This window comes from Artemia sp. Qi Xiang Cuo, chromosome 12 (genome assembly GCF_049724085.1).
Source record: "Artemia sp. Qi Xiang Cuo chromosome 12, ASM4972408v1, whole genome shotgun sequence".
NCBI lineage: Eukaryota > Metazoa > Arthropoda > Branchiopoda > Anostraca > Artemiidae > Artemia > Artemia sp. Qi Xiang Cuo.
In genome coordinates this window covers 55281492-55301308 of record NC_142805.1, presented here as the reverse complement: position 1 = coordinate 55301308, position 19817 = coordinate 55281492, and the positions used below count along the sequence as shown (strand labels likewise).

The following is a 19817-nucleotide window of genomic DNA, read 5'->3' as shown; positions in this document are numbered from 1 at the left end:
TTTGGCGCGAAGGCAGATGCTCAGGAGGGAGGATTTCATGAAGCCGTGGATTTTCCAAAATTCCGACACCAGATTTAGAACGTAATTTGTCACGGCGTGTCGAAAGAGTAGTAAGTGAAAATTGTCTTAAAAGGGAGCAATAAGGGACTTTGGGAGATTTTGACACTGCCAGAAGAGCTCGGTACTGGATCCTTTCCAGGCGGTCCTTCTGGTCCGAAGTCAGGCCGTAATGCTAAACGGGACAATCATATTCTACCAGCGGTCTTACAAATGTAAGAAAAATGCGCAATAGGTGGGGGGTCGGGACACCATGACGAGCAAGGAGATTTAAGGAAAGGATACCCAGGTTTGCCCGATTGATCATCTCCTGTGTCTGTTTTTCCCACTTCAGGTCATGTGTGGGATAACGAACCATAGTTACATTGAAGCCAAGTTGTCAACAAGCCTATTCCCATAGTCATAAAGTTACTTCTTAAATTAATTAATTTCCTCCAAGACTTGCATGTGGAGGTGTTGATGTTTACCACCTACCACCTCCTGTGGCCACCCATTGTGACCCGATGCTGCATTAACCTAGAATTATAAAAAAAATGGCAGTCAAGTTGTCAGCAAATCTATTCTCTTTGCCACAAAATTAATTATGTAATTAATTATCTTTAAGACTCAGATTTGGTGGTGTTGATTTTTATCACCTACCACCACTTATTCCTTGTTAACTTTTCGATTGGAAATCACTGGAAATGGCAGAATTGAAAGTAAAGGGCTGAGTTTAAACTTAAAGAGCAATAATTATTTCTTCGGAGGTTACTCTATTGCGTAATATATACCTATTAAACTAGCTCAGTTGAGTGAAAATACAAAACTGACGAAAAAAGGATGATCCCTTATGTTTGGAAAATTCCGTAAGTAACCTGTCGAAAATAAGACTAATTTATAAGGTTCTTAGTAATCTTTTATCGGCCCTGATATCGATAGATTCGATAAGAGTTTGATATCCATAATGCTATCCTGAAACATTGTGTAAATCAAGGGATGAACCAAGACTATGTCTTGGATCTTCTGATAAACGACTTACCAGAGGTGTTTTCCAGCCAACCAATAAGATCCTTTGAATTTTTGACTCTTCTTGTAATCATCTCTGTTATCCCTTCTTCTTTTTCGGAAAAACAGCACTTGGAGTCTTCATACAAAACATTTTTTGCTGGTTTAATTCATTCAAATAATTCATATTCTTCTTTCCAATTATACTTCCACTTAACCAAACTGAAGCAGTTTTCAGGGTCATGTCGACCATGCTAAGCTATGTCATTCCACTTTAGAAAACGAATAATCTCCCGGAATAGTATTCTTTCCTCATCTCCTGGCAGCTTGATGTTAATCCCCTTTTAACAGTTTTGTTACGATTGTCTAAAATTTACGCTTGCATGGCAATCTATTATAACCATCAGGAAAGGCTGTGAAAATTTGGTTCAAAAGGGTTTATGAATCCAATATGTATTAAGTTAATAAAAGCCTCTTACTGTGAGTTCACTGCCAAACAAGATAACATTGTAGTAATGAGAAATTGGTTCTAAGACAGTAGTAATAATTGAAGGTGGTATCTGTTGTTAGTCCGAAGTGGTATACCTCTCATATCCTATACCTAGACAAAGGCTGTGAAGATGTAGCATTACACACCTAATTCTGCTCTAATTATTCTAAATTACAAATTTACAGTTTCACAAAAGTTAATTTCTATCCTTCAGAAATATATTTATTCATACATACACCAAGGAGGGGACATTTCCGCTTGAAATCGATCTGAATTACTCCCTCCCTTCTGATGAATAGAATGATTTTTTTCACATTTGAAAATAACGAATTGATCCGTTCCAGGGCCTCTAGGTCAAAGACTGTCCCAAATAACTTAGGCAGTCTGTTTATGTACCAATTATGTAAATAAATTATTAAAATAATTATAAATAAATTATTTAAATAATTATAAGTAAATTATTTAAATAATTGTAAATAAATTATTAAAATAATTCAGTCGGCTAACCACTGTCATTTTGCAGGTTTTTCTAACTCAAATTGCGAGAAACTAATAAGACTAGCATTGGGGGTCGTGAAAAAAGAAACATGTTAAGGAAACAATTTTTACTTAATAATATGCAGAATAATCATAGTTAACACAACTTGACTGCAGCTCCATTATACTTATCAAGTGCTCAAAACACAAAAAGTCACAAAACAAAGACTGGAAATCCGAGTTAAGTTACACAAAACTTATGAAATGCAAAAAATTTGGGAAGGCAGAGGGGGCACCTGTCCTGGGCACAGAATTTCAAATAAATAATCTAACGATATTATCATTTTGTAATTTTATTTTTATTAAAATAAAATAGAGGGCGCAGTTGACAAAATTTTGTTAATAAATGGTTTTTTTTTTGTTTAATTTGACACGCAATTTTTGGGAGATAAGGGGGGGGGGTACTAATCAAGATTTTGCCTCGGGCGAAAGAAAGGCCAGAACAACCAATGCTTCTCGCCCATGTTCGTTAGTCTGGCCTAAAGGTAGTACCGCCTTAATTATCCTGCCCAACCTTTAGTACGTAATTGCTTGTTTATAAATTGATAATTGCTATCATTGCTATTTATTTCTACAAATTACTAAAATAAATTGCTAATGGATTCGAATATATCATTCTTTGGGAATGAAGATCGTATTGAGTTACATTTTTCATCATTTGATTATAATCATTAAGGGACTATGTTCCCGAAAAAAAAAGGAATATCCAAGTTATTACTTCTTTTCTAATTGTGGCTTTTCTTCTTTTCTTCTGTATAGTTTTTTCTTCGAGAAGCTTATTTTAATCCATTTTCTAAAAAAAATATTTAGCTTCAAGCTTCGTTCTTTTTACCTGAGAAAATTGTTTTGAGTGGCAAGTTGCAAGCAAGGGTATGTCATAACATTTTTTTTTTAAGCTGCTATCAGATATCCATTTTTACTGAATCCTTTGTTTCGATAATCTTATGTTATTAATAAGATAATGATTAATTAATCGACGCAAGGACTTTAGTAGCCAATAAGCGTCGTTAATCCAATACAAACGCAATAATTAATTAATAAGATCAATTACAGGTAGCAGGAAAAAAGTTGTATATGAGAATTGTAAGTGAAACTCTCTCGTTTTAAGTGAAAAGGTGGCTGAATTAAAACGGACCACCATAGATTTTAATGAAACTAATCATAGATTTTAAGGAAATTTAATAAAAAAAATTTAATGAATTTTAATGAAACTAATCATAGATTTTAATGAAATTTAATAAAAAAAATTTAATGAATTTTAATGAAACTAATCATAGATTTTAAAGGAATAAATCATCAAGAGCAAAATAAAAATAAAATATATATAATAAAATAAAAATATATATCTGATTTTGAGAACAAAGATGCAAACCATGTGACCGCTCAATGGAAGAAGCCACGCCTAGGACGAGTGTTGCCAATTGGCGGGGTTGGGCAAATTACCCTAAAAAGGATTACGAAAATGTCTTTTGTATCATCAATGGGAAAAAAAATCCTTGCCCCCTTATATTTTCGTGAATTGGCATCACTACCTAGAACCTCTGGAAACCCCATTTCAGACCTGTCCTTTCAGTAATTTATTCTTTCAGAAATTCCTGCTGATGCTAGTCGTGTTTGTGCTGCTTGTGTCAATAGAATTTCCCGTCGTGCTGGCCTTTTTGATTCGTGTTCCGAGTCGAGTGAGCCATCCAGACGCGATTCCGAAGCTGATGATTCTGAGGGGTCCAGTACATCTTCTAACGAAGAGGAAGTCCCTGAAGATCGTCTGCAAATCAATGAAGCACCTGACGTCACTTGTAAAGGTACTTAGCTTTTTTTTAGCATTATTGTTTATTATTTTTTATTATTATTATTTCAGAAAAATAGACTTTTTTCAGAAAAAATATCTCGAAGAAGAAATTAATAGAAACAATTAAAAAAAAACTTAGGATTTAATTTAGTAATTTTCGTATTAATAATAAAAGGTAGGAAATTTTTAACGTGATCAAGAGGTACAGGTTTGACAGTATGAAAGAAGCCTTTTTGGTTTCACTATCCGTGGTCGTAAGGGAGACATAGGTTGAAGGGGTAAGATTAAGGTCAATGGAAGAAAGAAGGAGCTAAAGTGGATTATTCAATTGAAGGTAAATAGTTTACTTTACCCTAGACCTTGGTTCCTCCAGGGCCAGGTGTGGCGCATAGGGCGTCTACAAAGCCTTGCCAGACGTCTCGGAGCGCAGCTGCGGCAAGGACGTCCTCCCATTGCGGTCGAAGTGATAGCTCTGCTGTCCTCGAGTCCCGGTCGTACTGTCGTCTCAAGGTATGTTTCGGTCGACCTCTTCTACGCCTCCCCTCTGGGTGCCACTCGTATAATAATTTACCACTTCTGGCAAAAAGAAAATATTTAAGGAAGAGGTATGAGCAGGATAATGGGGATATGGATACCCTTTAGAATGCCCTTTTGCCCATTTGTGGAGATATGGATGAAACAGCGGGTCATATGATGGGTAAAACTAAACTTTTCTGTAAAGAACTAAAATTCATGAAATCATCATAATTTGTAGTAATTCAATAGTTTTGAAATAAAGCTTGAACGGATAACGTCTGATAATGCTGTAAGGCTGGAATTCCGCTATCAGGCGCAGAGGCCCTTGTATTGACCGCTCTAAGTTAAGAAGGCTGCCGACGCTCTCACTGCCATACCAGCATGATGATTAAGTTAAGTAAGTAAACTTGAAAGCGTCGGTTCATGCCCCAGATCATAAGTCGTCTTCAGTGAAAGTAGAGATAGGAAATAAGGAGAAAAGTCAAAGTAAGCAACAAAATGGCGTGACACGAAGAAAAAACCGCAGGATAGAAGAATATCCTAAATGAGAAATAAGAGGAACCATGGATTAATATCTTAATATTTATTCAAAACTTTGAAGTATTTGAAAGCCAAAACTTGAAAATTAAATAGATCCACGTCCTCACATGTAAGATCGGCGGGGGAAATGCGTTTTGAGTAACCTGGACTCTTAACAAAAACAGACCTGTTTATGGGCTCTTCTGATGTGGCTCTTTATATTTTGTATGCCGAAATAATCTTTTAGGCCACTCTGCCTTTGCATTTACAGAACTTAATAAATGAAATGTAGAGACACGGATGTAATATTTTAAAACAAAGCAGTGTACAAAATAAAAAAAGCAACAAGCTTTGAATAATAAAACATCTGAATACTTCGCCTTCGTGTCTGGAAGCCAGTATCAACGAAAAAAAATGAAGTAAGCTAAATTACACAAGATACTTTTCAAGAAACGAAAAATAATAATAAAAAATCACATCTTAATAAATTTGAAGTATCACCATGCAAATAGCACAAATACGTACAATAGAATGATAAATTAGATTGTCTCTGGTACAGTTGAAATTTGAAATATCTTAATAACTTCCAATATCACTCTGCAAAAAGCACAAAAACGCACTACAGAATGACAAGTTAGGTTGTGTCCGGTAGAGTTTGGGTTTGGTAATTACCAAACTCAAACTGTACTAGAGACAGCATAACTTGTCATTCTGTTATGTGTATTTGTGCTATTTGTATGGTGATATTGGAAGTTATTAAGATTTGAGTTTTGTTTAATGTTTTTTGTTTTTCGTTTCCTTATCCCTTTTTTTCTAATTTTCTGTTGATAAAGGTTTCGAGACGTGAACTCGAAATATGCGGATTTCTTTATTATTTAACGTTTGTTAACTTTTTTTTGTCCACTGCTTTGTTTAAAATATTATACCTCTTTTCACTATATTTTCATTTATTAAATTCGCATCCCAATATTCCTATGTATAATCCTTGGTTTTGGTATTAAAAAAAAAAAAAATGAGATTATTGCACGTTTCAGGTTTTAGCTCAAAAATTTTCTTGAGGGGAGGAGAGGGTCCTTCTAAAGACCTCCTTGGAATGGCACCCTCTTATTGTGTTCTGGTAGGTACAGCATAGTACATTTTTGGTACTGTGGAAAAATTCTAAATGGAATTGTTGCTACAAAAAGCTTTAAACATTCACAAAGGAAATACTTTTAAACTGCAGTTTTTTTTTTTCTCAGGTAGAACAATTTCATTGTGCCCTTATTTTCCTTTTATCATTTTTCTTGGAAAAATATAAATTTCATTCCATATGTATGAAATGAAATATGTATAGATAGGTGAAATATGTATAAATTTCATTTCTTTTTCTTTCAGCTGAAATACTCAAAGCTGATATTCCAGAAGTAAAATCAGAGCCTGTGACTATATCTGAGCCTCAAGCCCCTCCACCTCTCAAGGACGATTATGACAGCTCGGAAACGGTGAGAATTGTTATGATCTTATTATTTTGAGAGATTAATTTATCTGATTTTTCTATATAGCGCTGGTTTTCTAAGGTTATTTTTCTCTCTTCCACTTTACACTTTTTTTGTTACTACCGTTTACTCGGATACAAAAAAAGAACTTCACAATATCCATTAAAAATTTGTTTCTATTCATTGATGCTACATTTTTATGAGTCGGGCAATTTCGTTTTTTGGGTTGGGGGTCAAATCCGGTAAATCTCCTCCAGGATGCGCCCTTGCTACTGAACAACAAAGAAGGATCAAATGTCCAAAAAGGATGAATATTAACAGACAAAATTCTATCTAGATTTTATATCGAATTTATGCCGAATTATGTCGAATATATCATGGTGAGTGATATGTTAAGTTCGTGGTTCTTTGTATAGGATGATACTTTTACAACTGACATCTACAATACTGACAGACTGATATGTTAAGTTCGTGGTTCTATGTATAGGATGATGCTTCTACAACTGACATCTACAATACTGACAGACTGATATGTTAAGTTCTTGGTTCCATGTATAGGATGATACTTTTACAACTGACATCTACAATACTGACAGACTGATATGTTAAGTCCGTGGTTCTATGTATAGGATGATACTTCTATAACTGACATCTACAATACTACTACTGCTACTACTAACAACTCACCGCAGCACCAAGCTGCCTGGGGCCAACACAGCTACGCACGCTCCTCCTCCATCCCAATCTATTTAAAGCCTCCCTTTCTACACCTGCCCACGAAGTTCCCATTTCCTTTAAATCTTTCTTTATGACGCCCTCCCATCCCAGACGAGGACGACCTGCTTTCCGTTTATCCCTAGACAGTTGGCCAAAAAGAAGAATCTTTGGCAGTCTGCCATTCTTCATTCGCAAAATATGTCGTAGCCACCTCAATCTATCTTTCATTATAACCCTAAAGAGCGGTATTCAGCCACATTTTTCGAATAGACTTTTGTTTGAAACATGGTTAGTCAACAGTATATCCAAAATAATCCTTAACCAATTTCTCTGGAAAACATCTAGCAAATCTTCATCCGCTTTTCGGAGCGCCCATCCTTCAGAGCTATATTTGACCACTGACATCACAGTAACTTCAAATATTCTAATTTTGGTTGGCAGACTTGTCATGCTATTCTTCCAAACTTTTTTCAACTGTGAAAAAACACCTTGAGCCTTGGCTATTCTACTATTAACATCTTCACTGCTGTCACTATTTTTACTAATAATACTACCAAAGTAAGTGAAGCTGTCAACCTGATCAATCTTTTATTAACCCAACGTCACCTTTTCATCTTCACTTATTCCTAGCCTTAGTGACTTAGTCTTCTTAACATAAATTTTCAAACTTATTCTAGCACCCTGAACTCGCAAAACCTCTAAATCTTCATTCATTTTACTCACACTTTCATCTAGGATGCTTAAATCATCAGCATAATCTAAGTCCAGGAGACTTTTTCCTCCCCATTTGATTGCATAGTCTCCCATTGCCTTTCTGTGCTTCTTAAGACAAAGTCCATCAAAATAATTCATATACAGGGTGATGGAACACAACCCTGCTTAACTCCTGAATTAATACAAAACCAACTGCTAACCTCAGAACCTACCTAAACCACAGCAGTGTTATTCTCGTACATAGCCCTAATTACTTTAATGTATTTTTCTGGTATACCATACAAGGATAAAACCTTTACTAAAGCTCTTCTATCAACAGAATCGAACGCTTGCTCATAATCTATAAAACTGAGGTCCAAAGGTGTTTGATCATCTACAATACTGGCAGACTGATATGTTAAATTCGTGGTTCTATGTATAGGATGATACTTTTACAACTGACATCTACAATACTGACAGACTGATATGTTAAGTTCGTGGTTCTATGTATAGGATGATGCTTCTACAACTGACATCTACAATACTGACAGACTGATATGTTAAGTTCTTGGTTCCATGTATAGAATAATACTTTTACAACTGACATCTACAGTACTGGCAGACTGATATGCTAATTTCGTGGTTCCATGTCTAGGATGATACTTCTACAACTGACATCTACAATGCTGGCGGACTGAAATGTTAAGTTCGTGGTTCCATGTATAGGATGATGCTTCTACAACTGACATCTACAATACTGATAGACTGATATGTTTAGCTCGTGGATCTATGTATAGGATGATACTTTTACAACTGACATCTACAATACTGGCAGACTGATATGTTTAGTTCGTGGTTATATGTATAGGATGATACTTCTACAACTGAAATCTACAATACTGACAGACTGAAATGTTAAGTTCGTGGTTCCATGTGTAGGATGATACTTTTACAACTGACATCTACAATACTGACAGACTGATATGTTAAGTTCGTGGTTCTATGTATAGGATGATGCTTTTACAACTGACATCTACAATACTGACAGACTGATGTGTTAAGTTCGTGGTTATATGTATAGGATGATACTTTTACAACTGACATCTACAATACTGACAGACTGATGTGTTAAGTTCTTGGTTCCATGTATAGGATGATACTTTTACAACTGACATCTACAATACTGACAGACTGATATGTTAAGTTCGTGGTTCTATGTATAGGATGATACTTTTACAACTGACATCTACAATACTGACAGACTGATGTGTTAAGTTTGTGGTTGTATGTAGTTCAAGTTCAAGTTCTTTATTAATCAATAAAATTTTTTTTTTTTGACAAAACTATCAAATTAATTACCCACATACCGGTATCTCCAGATACCGGAATAAAAAGATTGCTCTTCAACTCTCCGTACGGTAACAACAAACAAAATCCGCAAAAAATCAAAATAACCAAATAAATAAACTGACATGAGGAGCATCCACCCCAAAAAATAACTCAAATTAATAATTACTGATTAAGTAATTCATTAATCTAATTTTATTATTAACCAATGAATTATTCAAATCTATAAAACTATGAAATTTATTCCAATTATATATAATACTATGCCTTGGTGAAAAACGGGACCTTTCAGATTTTATTAAAGCCTGACGGACAACAAAACTGCCATGGGTCCAATATGCATGCAAAACCTGATTATCTCCTGAAAAAAATTATTATGCAAATAAAAATACTCAGGCAAAAGATCTTGAACATGTTTAATTATATAAAGAACAGAATGGAAAGAAGAGAAAAGATCCAGTGGAAAGATATTTAAAATTTGATACACGCTTTTTGTTGACGATTTACTAGGGTAAGAATACGGGCCAGGCAGGCAATTTTTCAATATATGGAGAACTTTATTTTTTTGCCTCTGAAGGGGAAGAATATGAGTTTTAAAAGTATTCAAAAAAATAATGGGACAGTAATTTATATATGAATGCGCTAGAGAATGATAAAGAGATTTCAGGGCAAAAAACGGCAGAACAAATTTCAGATGATTCATCATTCCAATATTTCTTGTCAGTTTCATTCAAAGATAAATTACATGGCTTTTAAATGATAAACTTGAATCCAGTATTATCCCGAGATATTTAATATCATCAACTCTTTCAATTTCAATGGGTAGGCCTTGAATATTAATCATCCTACTGTCCGGTGCTGTTTTCCCAGTACGAGAGAAGATGATGAATTTTGGCTTATTACAGTTAATAGTCAATTTATTTCTCAAAAACCATAAGATAAGCCTCGACAGTGCTGGTTCCAACCTAAGCTTCAAAGATCTAGAGTCGGGGCTGCTGACATTGCATGCCGTGTCATCCGTAAATAACATGCTAAGGTCAATATCATTGATGGTATTACTGATATCATTAAAATAGATAAGAAATAGCAGTGGACCCAAAATAGAGCCTTTTGGGACTCCAACTGACTGAGAGTGAGATACTGATGAGGAAGAAGTTTCACCTCCGTCTACATACTGATTTCGGTTTTTTTAGGTATGACATAACTAAATCATTAACTAGGCCTCTTATGCCGCAGTTATCAAGTTTAGTATGCAATATTTTTTGGGAAATCGTATCAAATGCCTTTTTAATGTCAAGAAAAGTTGTAGCAGGAATAACAAGTTTGTCGATGGCGTCATGAACAAGCTGAGTCATTGTTATAATAGCATGCTCAGTAAAGTGAGACTTCCGGAACCCAAATTGCATCGGACTAAAAAATTTTGATTTCATTAGAAAGCTGACTATACGGTTATATAGGCACTTTTCAAGCAACTTCTCAAATGTAGACAGGATCGCACTGCGCCGAGAGTTTGTTGGGTTCTTCGGGTCTCCTCCTTTATACTAAGAGATAATTCTTGCAGACTTGAAACAAGACGGAAATCTTCCGGTTTTAAAACAGAGGTTGAACATGGGAAAGCGGGTTTACAATATTTGGTGCTATACAGTTAATCAGATTAGTCGACGACCCATCGGTCCCTTCCGAAGATCCATTCTTTAAAAGGTTTGTTGTAAGTAAAAGTTCATCTGGGGTTACAGGATTAAGAAAAATGGAACAATTGTGAGACGGGGTTAGATATGATAGAAAGTCCTCTCCAGTTTCATTATCCAGATGACGGGCCAGGTTGTTTCCAGCAGCTGACATGGTTTTCTCACCAATTTTTGCAAAGTGCATATTTAATGCATTTATAACTTTCACTTTCCTTGTAGCCAGTTTAGCTCCAACCTCAGCTATTAATTCCTCATGAAGATCATGGGTCTTATGTTTTCCTAAGCACTTATTAATTATTTCCCATGTCTTCTTGGGGGACCCTTCTGCTTCAACAAATGCTTCGGCGAAGTAATGACTTTTTGCTGATCTTTAAATTTTTGTATCTGCGAAATTCAGCTAATTTAACTTCAGATGGATGCATTAAGTATGCCTTATATAACAGATTCTTATTTTTTATTGATACTAGCAATCCAGGAGATATCCAAGGTTTAATCGGCTTTATACTATTTCTTCTTGATATTTGACGGAGAGGGAAAGCATTATTGAAACAACGTTTAAACTGATTCACAAAACATTCAGCAGCAAAATCAGGGTCCGAAGATTCTAAACAAGAAGAAAAGTCACTTGAAGAAAGCAATACTTTAAGTTTACTTAAGGGGTTTTCATTAGGCATCCTCATATTTCTATTAGTAGGCCTATTAAACTCTGTAGTCAAGTGAAAGTTAGTCACACGCATCAAATGGCCTCAAAAATATTCAATAACCACGTCCCTAGACTTCAGTTCAAGATTGGTAAACAAATTATCAATAAAGGGAAGCAGAATCTTTCATTATTCCTCTTGGGAGTCTATAAGCTGGTAAGAGACCACCGGATAAGCAAACTGATAACAAATCAGCCCCGTCAGAAGATATTCCGAGGAAATTACCACTTGAATTATTAGAATTATATAAATCAATATTAAAGTCACCCATGAAAACCATTTTTGGATATTTTTTCGAGGCAATATGCACAAAATCATCAAGAAGTTCCATGAACTTTGAAGCAGGAGAACTTGGAGGCCGGTAAAAAACACAACACAAAATTTTCATACCATTTACATCTATTTTAACTGCCAAAAATTCAAACGCCATTTCAAGATATAGGTGATCAAATTCGCTCACCAGATCTGACTGAATTGTTGAATTATTAAAAAAAACCTACCCCTCCCTGTTTTTTATTAATCCGATTCTTATGAAAAAAAGTATAATAATCCTGTTTATTAATAAATGTCTTTGGCGAATCATTTAAAAATGTTTCACAAGAGGCAAAGACATCTATATTATGATGAGAAATAAATAGGGATATTTGATCAAAAATATTTAGTAACCCGCGACAGTTCAAAAATGCCATTCTAAAAGTAGAGCCTTTATTTAAAATTTGGGTGGGGAGTAGATATTTATTTTTTGGGATAGAATGAACCATCATATCAAAAACATCATCATTGCATAATTTCTCAAATATTTTAACTAAATCACGTGGGAGATCATCAAAATTAAGGCTTCTATCATCCATTTTCTCGATACTGGGTATACGTATTGACAAAAAGTGACTTACCGACCATACGGAGAGTGGCAGGAGACATAACTGTAACCAGAACTTCATCTGAAAGAGACACACATAAACAAAAAACTAGAAACTATATAACATGAAAACCTTAAATAAGAAAAAACAGGAATAGTGTGACGCAAAGTAAAGAATCTAAATATAACAGTTTTGATAACAAAAAAAAACAAAGTAAGGAAAAACCAAATAATACTCATTATGATACTTTTGTGAACGGGCCTCCGAAAATAAGATAATCATAATCCTCAAACAATCATAAATTATCAAATAACTTAACAACCAGACCACTAAACACAAAATAACAAAATACAAAATCATATAAATCTAAACTCAGATTACTACTATCCAATTCAGTTATTGATCAGCTCTCTCCCATATCACCGAACCATTTTTTTTTATCTCAAGCCTTACGTGGGTTCCTTTATTTTTAACCCGAGAAGCAACAATCATTCCAGACTCATTCCAGACTCTCTTGCTTTAGTGAGGAATCCTGTGCGTAAAGTGTTAAGTGCTGGAGGAAGGTCCGTGCAAATTCTTATTCCAGAGCCCTTCAGGTTAGATACGTTTTGCATAACTAAATACGCTTCAGCTTCATTCCTGATCCTATTTAGCACTGGATTAACTGCCAGTTTTCGTGTCTGACTTTGATTGCAGTGTCTAGTCATTATACTAACAGTTTTTCTACCTAAGCGCTAATATTTGTTAATTGACACAGATGACTCAATTTTTAAGGTATTCTTAAGTAGATCTTTCACGTGAGCTTCAAGGGATTGATTCGGATTAATATCTGTCGGTAAGCCGTGTATGATCAAGTTCGAACTTCTTTCTTTTACTTCAATTAGTAGCATTTGACGCTCGAGCAACGAGTTCTTCTGCTTTTGCTCTTCCAGTGACCTTTCTAATTCCGCTATTTTTCTATCTCTTTCTAAAGCCTCATTTTTTAACTACTGTATTTCAGAATACAAATTGTTAACTGCAGTTATTAAATCACCCTGCTTACTAAGTAGTCCGTCTAATTTTTCGTTTTGGAGCTCATTAGCTTGGTCGAACTTGACTTGGGATACTGGAATATTCATTATATAATGTGGCGGTATGCCCGAACTCAATTTTTTTTTTTTAAACATCTCTAAACGAGACTTACTCACAAGGGGGGTGATCGACTACCCCCCGAAAAATCCAAAAAATATGTTGTTGAAATAAAAAATTCTGTTGAATCAACCACAGTTCCGGTATCCAGTAATTGCGCAATTTTAATCCTTTCATTCACTCAAATGTTTTTCAATTAGGATAGCTATCTATTTCATATTCTGGTCTTCACAGTACGGGAGCTGATGCTTCTACAACTGACATCTACAATACTGGCAGACTGATATGTTAAGTTCGTGGTTGTATGTATAGGATGATACTTCTGCAACTGACAGACTGATGTGTTAATTTCGTGGTTCCATGTTTAGTATGATACTTTTACAACTGACATCTACAATACTGACGGACTGATATGTTAAATTCGTGGTTCTATGTATAGGATGATACTTTTACAACTGACATCTACAAGACTGACAGACTGAAATGTTAAGTTCGTGGTTCAATGTGTAGGATGACACTTCTACAACTGACATCTACAATGCTGGAAGACTGATATGTTTAGTTCGTGGTTCTATGTATAGGATGATACTTCTACAACTGAAATCTACAATACTGACAGACTGATATGTTAAGTTCTTGGTTCTATGTATAGGATGATACTTTTACAACTGACATCTACAACACTGACAGACTGATTTGTTACGTTCTTGGTTCCATGTGTAGGATGATACTTTTACAACTGACATCTACAATGCTGACAGACTGAAATGTTAAGTTCTTGGTTCGATGTATAGGATGATACTTTTACAACTGACATCTACAATACTGACAGACTAATATGTTATGTTCGTGGTTCTATGTATAGGATGATACTTTTACAACTGACATCTACAATACTGATAGACTGATATGTTTAGCTCATGGTTCCATGTTTAGTATGATACTTTTACAACTGACATCTACTATACTGACAGACTGATATGTTAAGTTCTTGGTTATATGTATAGGATTATACTTTTAAAAATGACATCTACAATACTGACAGACTGATATGTTAAATTCGTGTTTCTATGTATATGATAATACTTATACAACTGACATCTACAGTACTGACAGACATATATGTTAAGTTCGTGGTTCAATGTATATGATGATACTTCTACAACTGACATCTACAATACTGACAGACTTATATGTTAAGTTCGTGGTTCCATGTATAGGATGATAATTTTACAACTGTCATCTACAGTACTGACAGAGTTATATGTTTAATTCTTGGTTCTATGTATAGGATGATTCTTTTACAACTGACATCTGCAATACTGACAGACTGATGTGTTAAGTTCGTGGTTCAATGTGTAGGATGATAATTTTACTACTGACATCTACAAAGCAGACAGGCTGATATGTTCCATGTGTAGGATGATAATTTTACAACTGACATCTACAATGCTGACAGACTGATATGTTAAGTTCGTGGTTCTATGTATAGGATGATACTTTTACAACTGACATCTACAATACTGATAAACTTATATGTTAAGTTCATGGTTATATGTATAGTATGATGCTTCTACAACTGAAATCTACAATACTGACAGACTTAAATGTTTAGTTCGTGGTTCCAGGTGTAGGATGATAATTCTACAACTGACACATACAATGCTGACAGAGTGATATGTTTAGTTCGTGGTTCTATGTATAGGATGATGCTTTTACAACTGACATCTGCAATATTGACAGACTGATATGTTAAGTTCTTGGTTCCATGTATAGGATGATACTTTTACAACTGACATCTATAATACTGACAGCCCATCATAGTACTAGGCTGCTTGAGACCAACACAACTTTGTATACTCCTCCACCATCCTGCCCTGTTCATAGCTTCATTCTACTTTCTCCAGCTCCTTGTATAACTTATCGCTTCTTTTCTTTCTTTTCTTGTATTAACTTTCCTTATCACTTACTCGCATTCCTTTCGAAAGGTCCTTCTTTTATTTAGCCTGCCGTATTACCAATAAGTTGCCAAGAGGCAAATTTGTTCTTATTCTTAATTTTATTTTTAAAATTTCTTTTGTTATAACGCTAGTGGAGACATATATTGGGCTTTTCTGTCACAGTTTAACAACATCAATAAATTGAATTCTCTATTTTGTTTTTGCCTGTGTCACTATCAGGGGCATAGAGGGAGGAATTCCACCCCTCTAGAACTTGAATATTTTAAATTTCAATTTTAAAAAAATAAGGAAAAGTCAAAATTGTTTTGGTTAGTTTTTTATTTTTTTTTGGCCTGACCTAACCCTGTGGTGGGTAATTTCTTTTGTATCATTTACAGTATACCTCCAAATAGGATAGGAGCTCTGACAGGGATTGATTTGAAATATTTCTTTACTACCAAACTGGTAGCCTAAAAATGGACTTGTTTGGTGTCCGATCAGCTCCTTATTCTTCTGGTATACCAAGTATGCTCTAATATTGTCACCATAAACTTATAGTTGTTCTAGCTGACTGAAATTTAGCTGTTGAAGCCTTAAAAAAACCTTAGTTATTCAGCATAAATGGAAAACTATACTTGTGTAGATTTACTCTCAGTGTATTTCTCTTTTTTCCTCGCATGTTATTATATTTTATTACTGCTGGTTTTTTGTTGTTATTTTTTGTAAGTGCCTTTTCCTTTTATTCTCTTTTGTCCCCAATTTTTTTTTAGTACCTTTTCTTTTTAATTTCTTTTCCTCACATTTTATGCTATTTTTGTTTGATTTTGTGCTCTTTTTTGTGAGTAACTTTCTTTTTTTCGCTTTTTCCCTTCACTATCATATTTTTGGTTTGTTGTTATTGATACCTTTTCATTTTATTCGTTTTTTTCCTCTTTTTGTACTTTGTCATTGTATATGTTTTATTCGACAGGTTTCTAAATATGTGATATTGCTATTATAATGTAGCAGTCAATCACGTATGTAGTTTTTAGGCGTACATAGTTTTCCAATAAGTTGAGAATCAACAGTTCCCGGTTCAGAATATAAAAAAAATTTCCTTGATTGCTAATAGATTTGCTTGTTCCGTTTTCTTTTGAGAAAATGTAAGTTTGAACATGTCAAATTAAATTTGTATTTTCTATATCAATGATAATTGTGTTTGCCGTTTTCTATGCACATTTACTAATATACATGGGAAATGGTGCTGCGAATAATCAGCTGGCGCTGGATATTATTACTCTTGAAAGTGGAGTTGGATTATTATGTATACTTTCTTATTTCTAAAATTGCTTTATTGTAGAACGATGAGAGTGCTTCCTAAAGCTGATTATTAAAATAATTACATTATTATTACTAATTTCATTATCATTATGTAATAATATTGGTTAATGTTAAGACAAGTTTCGAGGAAAGATTGCATGGTAAAATTTATTAAAACATTTAATTGATTTCAAATAATTATTTATTTTCTTCAATTTTTAACTACCGCTTTATTGGCGTGCGATGAGAGCACTTTTCAAAGCTTTCCATTGTATCAGATTTGGCGCTGTGGCGGAACCTTCATCTTGAGTTTTTTGTACAGTATTCATCCGAATCCGTTAATTTTTTTTTAATCAAAATCAACTTGGTTGAAGTGAAAAAAAAACTTGAAAACTATGGCTAAATAGAGTAAAGCCAAGGCAGGTGGTCTCTGTGAGAGGCAAAGCTGGCATAACTGAGGGTTTAAGGGCGGCTAAATGGCTAAATAGCTATGCCATGGCATATTTAGCCATGGCTAAATAGAGTAAAGCCAAGGCAGGTGTTCTCTATGAGAGGCAAAGCTGGCATAACTGAGGGTTTAAGGGTGGGTAAAAGGCTAAATAGCTATGTCATGGCATATTTAGCCATGTTCCTAAATAACAAAACATGTTCCGGTCTCAATCCCATTAGGATGCCCTTCCACCTCCCCAAATCATGACATTGCTACAATTGATTATATTTTCCATATAATATATCTTTTTTGCTGTTTTCCTTGAGTTTTGAACACCCCCTTCTTCCTCTTGCCCACCCCGATGTCACCCTACCCTTGAAAAAAAAAATATTTAAAGTACGTGTGAGATTCCAATTCTTCTTTCCCTAATGGAATCTAAGGACTTTAATATTAATTTTCCTGAATTTCTAAAAATTTCTTTTTTAAGAGATAATGCGCGTACTTTTCAAGGCTTTTTATTTTATTGGCAGACGAAAAAATTAACTGGTAAATTATAGTAAAACTTTAAAATAAATATATTATAAGTTTTCAACGTGTTTTCACGTTTTTAGATAAGTGCTGATGAATGTCAAGGGCAATTGGATTTGGAAGAGGCACCTCGGGCATCTTTCCCAGCAGACAACAATATTGGAAGAACCTTCACGCCCCCTATTAGTAGCAGCCAGCACCAGCTCCAAATTGTTCAAAACCAATATAGACCTTCAAGGCCTGGTAGCAAGGTCAGTTTTATTTTTGTTATTTGATTGTTTTATTCATTGTTGTTGCTTTAGGAAAAATTACAAATAGATTAACATCGACCAATCGGTGCTACATTGAATTTTAGTTTAAATCATATTTTCTGTAATTAAATTATATTAACATTTTTGTTATTAAAACAATGCAGCGAATAGTAAAAAAAGAAAAGACAGGATTGGACATAATAGGTTAGGGGAAGCATATGCTTCCTAGATTCTTTTCACTCCCCTTCCCCCCTATATTGTGAAAAATACCTTTTTTGTGTATTTTTATTGGAAAAATTGAAAACAATGATAAATTTGCCCCCTCCCCTATATTTTTAAATATAATTTACCTCTCTCCCCCCCTTCTTAATTATTCGCCAATTGATGACGCTGAGCGATATTAGCGCCGTAGTAAGTGATATTTTTTCAGCGTTGTCAAAAAAAAAATTTGCTTATTACAATCAGTTATCTATGGAATATATATATGCAGTAAAAAAAATGTAGACATTATTATTTAATTATGCATGAGGAATTTGCATAACAGAATTGATTGCTTCATATTCCTTGTTGTTACCTTGTTTAGCAATGCTAAGAAATAATGAGAGGCGGTAAAATCTCATACTGGGCAAATCTACAAACTTTATATACTACAAATAATATTTTTTTTAGCTCAGCGCAATCTATTCTATTTATGTCCCTTTTTGGCAGATCTTGTTTTTTTATAATTATTGACCCATCTTGTTGCAAATCGTCTTTTATCATCCCTTTCATGTTTCTGCATAAGTTCCTGGAAAATCTAATTTAAAAAAAAGCACTTTTCTCAATTGCTCTGAATTATTTGTTTTCTGTGTTCCCTAAGATATATATTAAAGGAACTTACAAAACTAGTAAGGTGTCTAATTCTGTCTGTAGAGTTAATTGAAATCTTAGTCACCTTCAGGCTAAGCGCCTAGTTTTTGGAGCTGATATTACAGTGACATCGACCCCATTTTGGAATTATAAACCTCGAGAATTTTTTTTTGAATGCTTAAGAAATAAAAATTGGTAAAACGCCATTATTTACCGGTGTCTTCGCTTTATTTATTTAATTTTCTTTTTTATTCTATAATGTGTTTGTTATTGCGCTAATTTAGTAGTCTCAAGAGTTAAGCTAGATGATAGATGAGTTTCTTTGGTCTTAAAATTTTATTCCACTTTACCATCTCCCAGCTTCTATTCTCTGATGTTGAGAATGAACATTATTCCAACTTGTAGGAAAATAAGTTTTTAGAGTTGCAATTCTGTCAGAAAACCTTCTTTAGTTTGTTTTTGAACGCAAAATTTTTTGTTTAGCTTGCAGGATGTATTTGTTCAAGAATTTAAAACGGGTGTTTGGATCACTGAAACTATAACAGTTAACATTAAATTTCGCATATTAAATTTTAAGTCGACTGGTCAGTGGAAAGCCCTATATGTATTCGTTGAATGACTGCTAACCAAGAACGATTTATATGTTAAATAAATGTATGTAATTTAAGTCTTTGTGCTTTAAAGGTGATCAAATAGGGGGGGGGGGTCAGTTCTGCTCATAAAAATCCTTTCGCCCCCCGTGCATGCGTGGCAAATGATTTCTGGATGTTTTTTTTTCGCAGCCTCTATGAAGAACTGAATTGTGAACTGAAGAAATGCAAAAAAAAAAAGTTTTTTATTAATTTTATTTCAGTTTACCCCTCTTTCCTCTTTAGTGCGTTTAATGTATGGAAACATCCGAGATGATCTCTTGGTCCATCATTCCTTAGAAATTCCTGCTAGAATTTTTTTAGAGCTACTGGTGGTTCATTTGTTATGACATCCTGTGCTATACTTACATCTTTCAAATAAATTAGCTG

General features: G+C 34.3%; 1 protein-coding gene across 1 annotated transcript in view; it reads left to right on the top strand.

Moving 5' to 3' along the window:
* Nucleotides 1-19817, top strand: part of LOC148946294 (uncharacterized) — a 33429-nt gene that overhangs the window by 896 nt on the left and 12716 nt on the right. The window contains exons 2-4 of the mRNA XM_089097656.1: nucleotides 3658-3870; nucleotides 6267-6373; nucleotides 17782-17949. Of these exons, the coding sequence (XP_088953782.1) occupies nucleotides 3658-3870; nucleotides 6267-6373; nucleotides 17782-17949 (488 nt within the window). The remainder of the gene's footprint in view (nucleotides 1-3657; nucleotides 3871-6266; nucleotides 6374-17781; nucleotides 17950-19817) is intronic.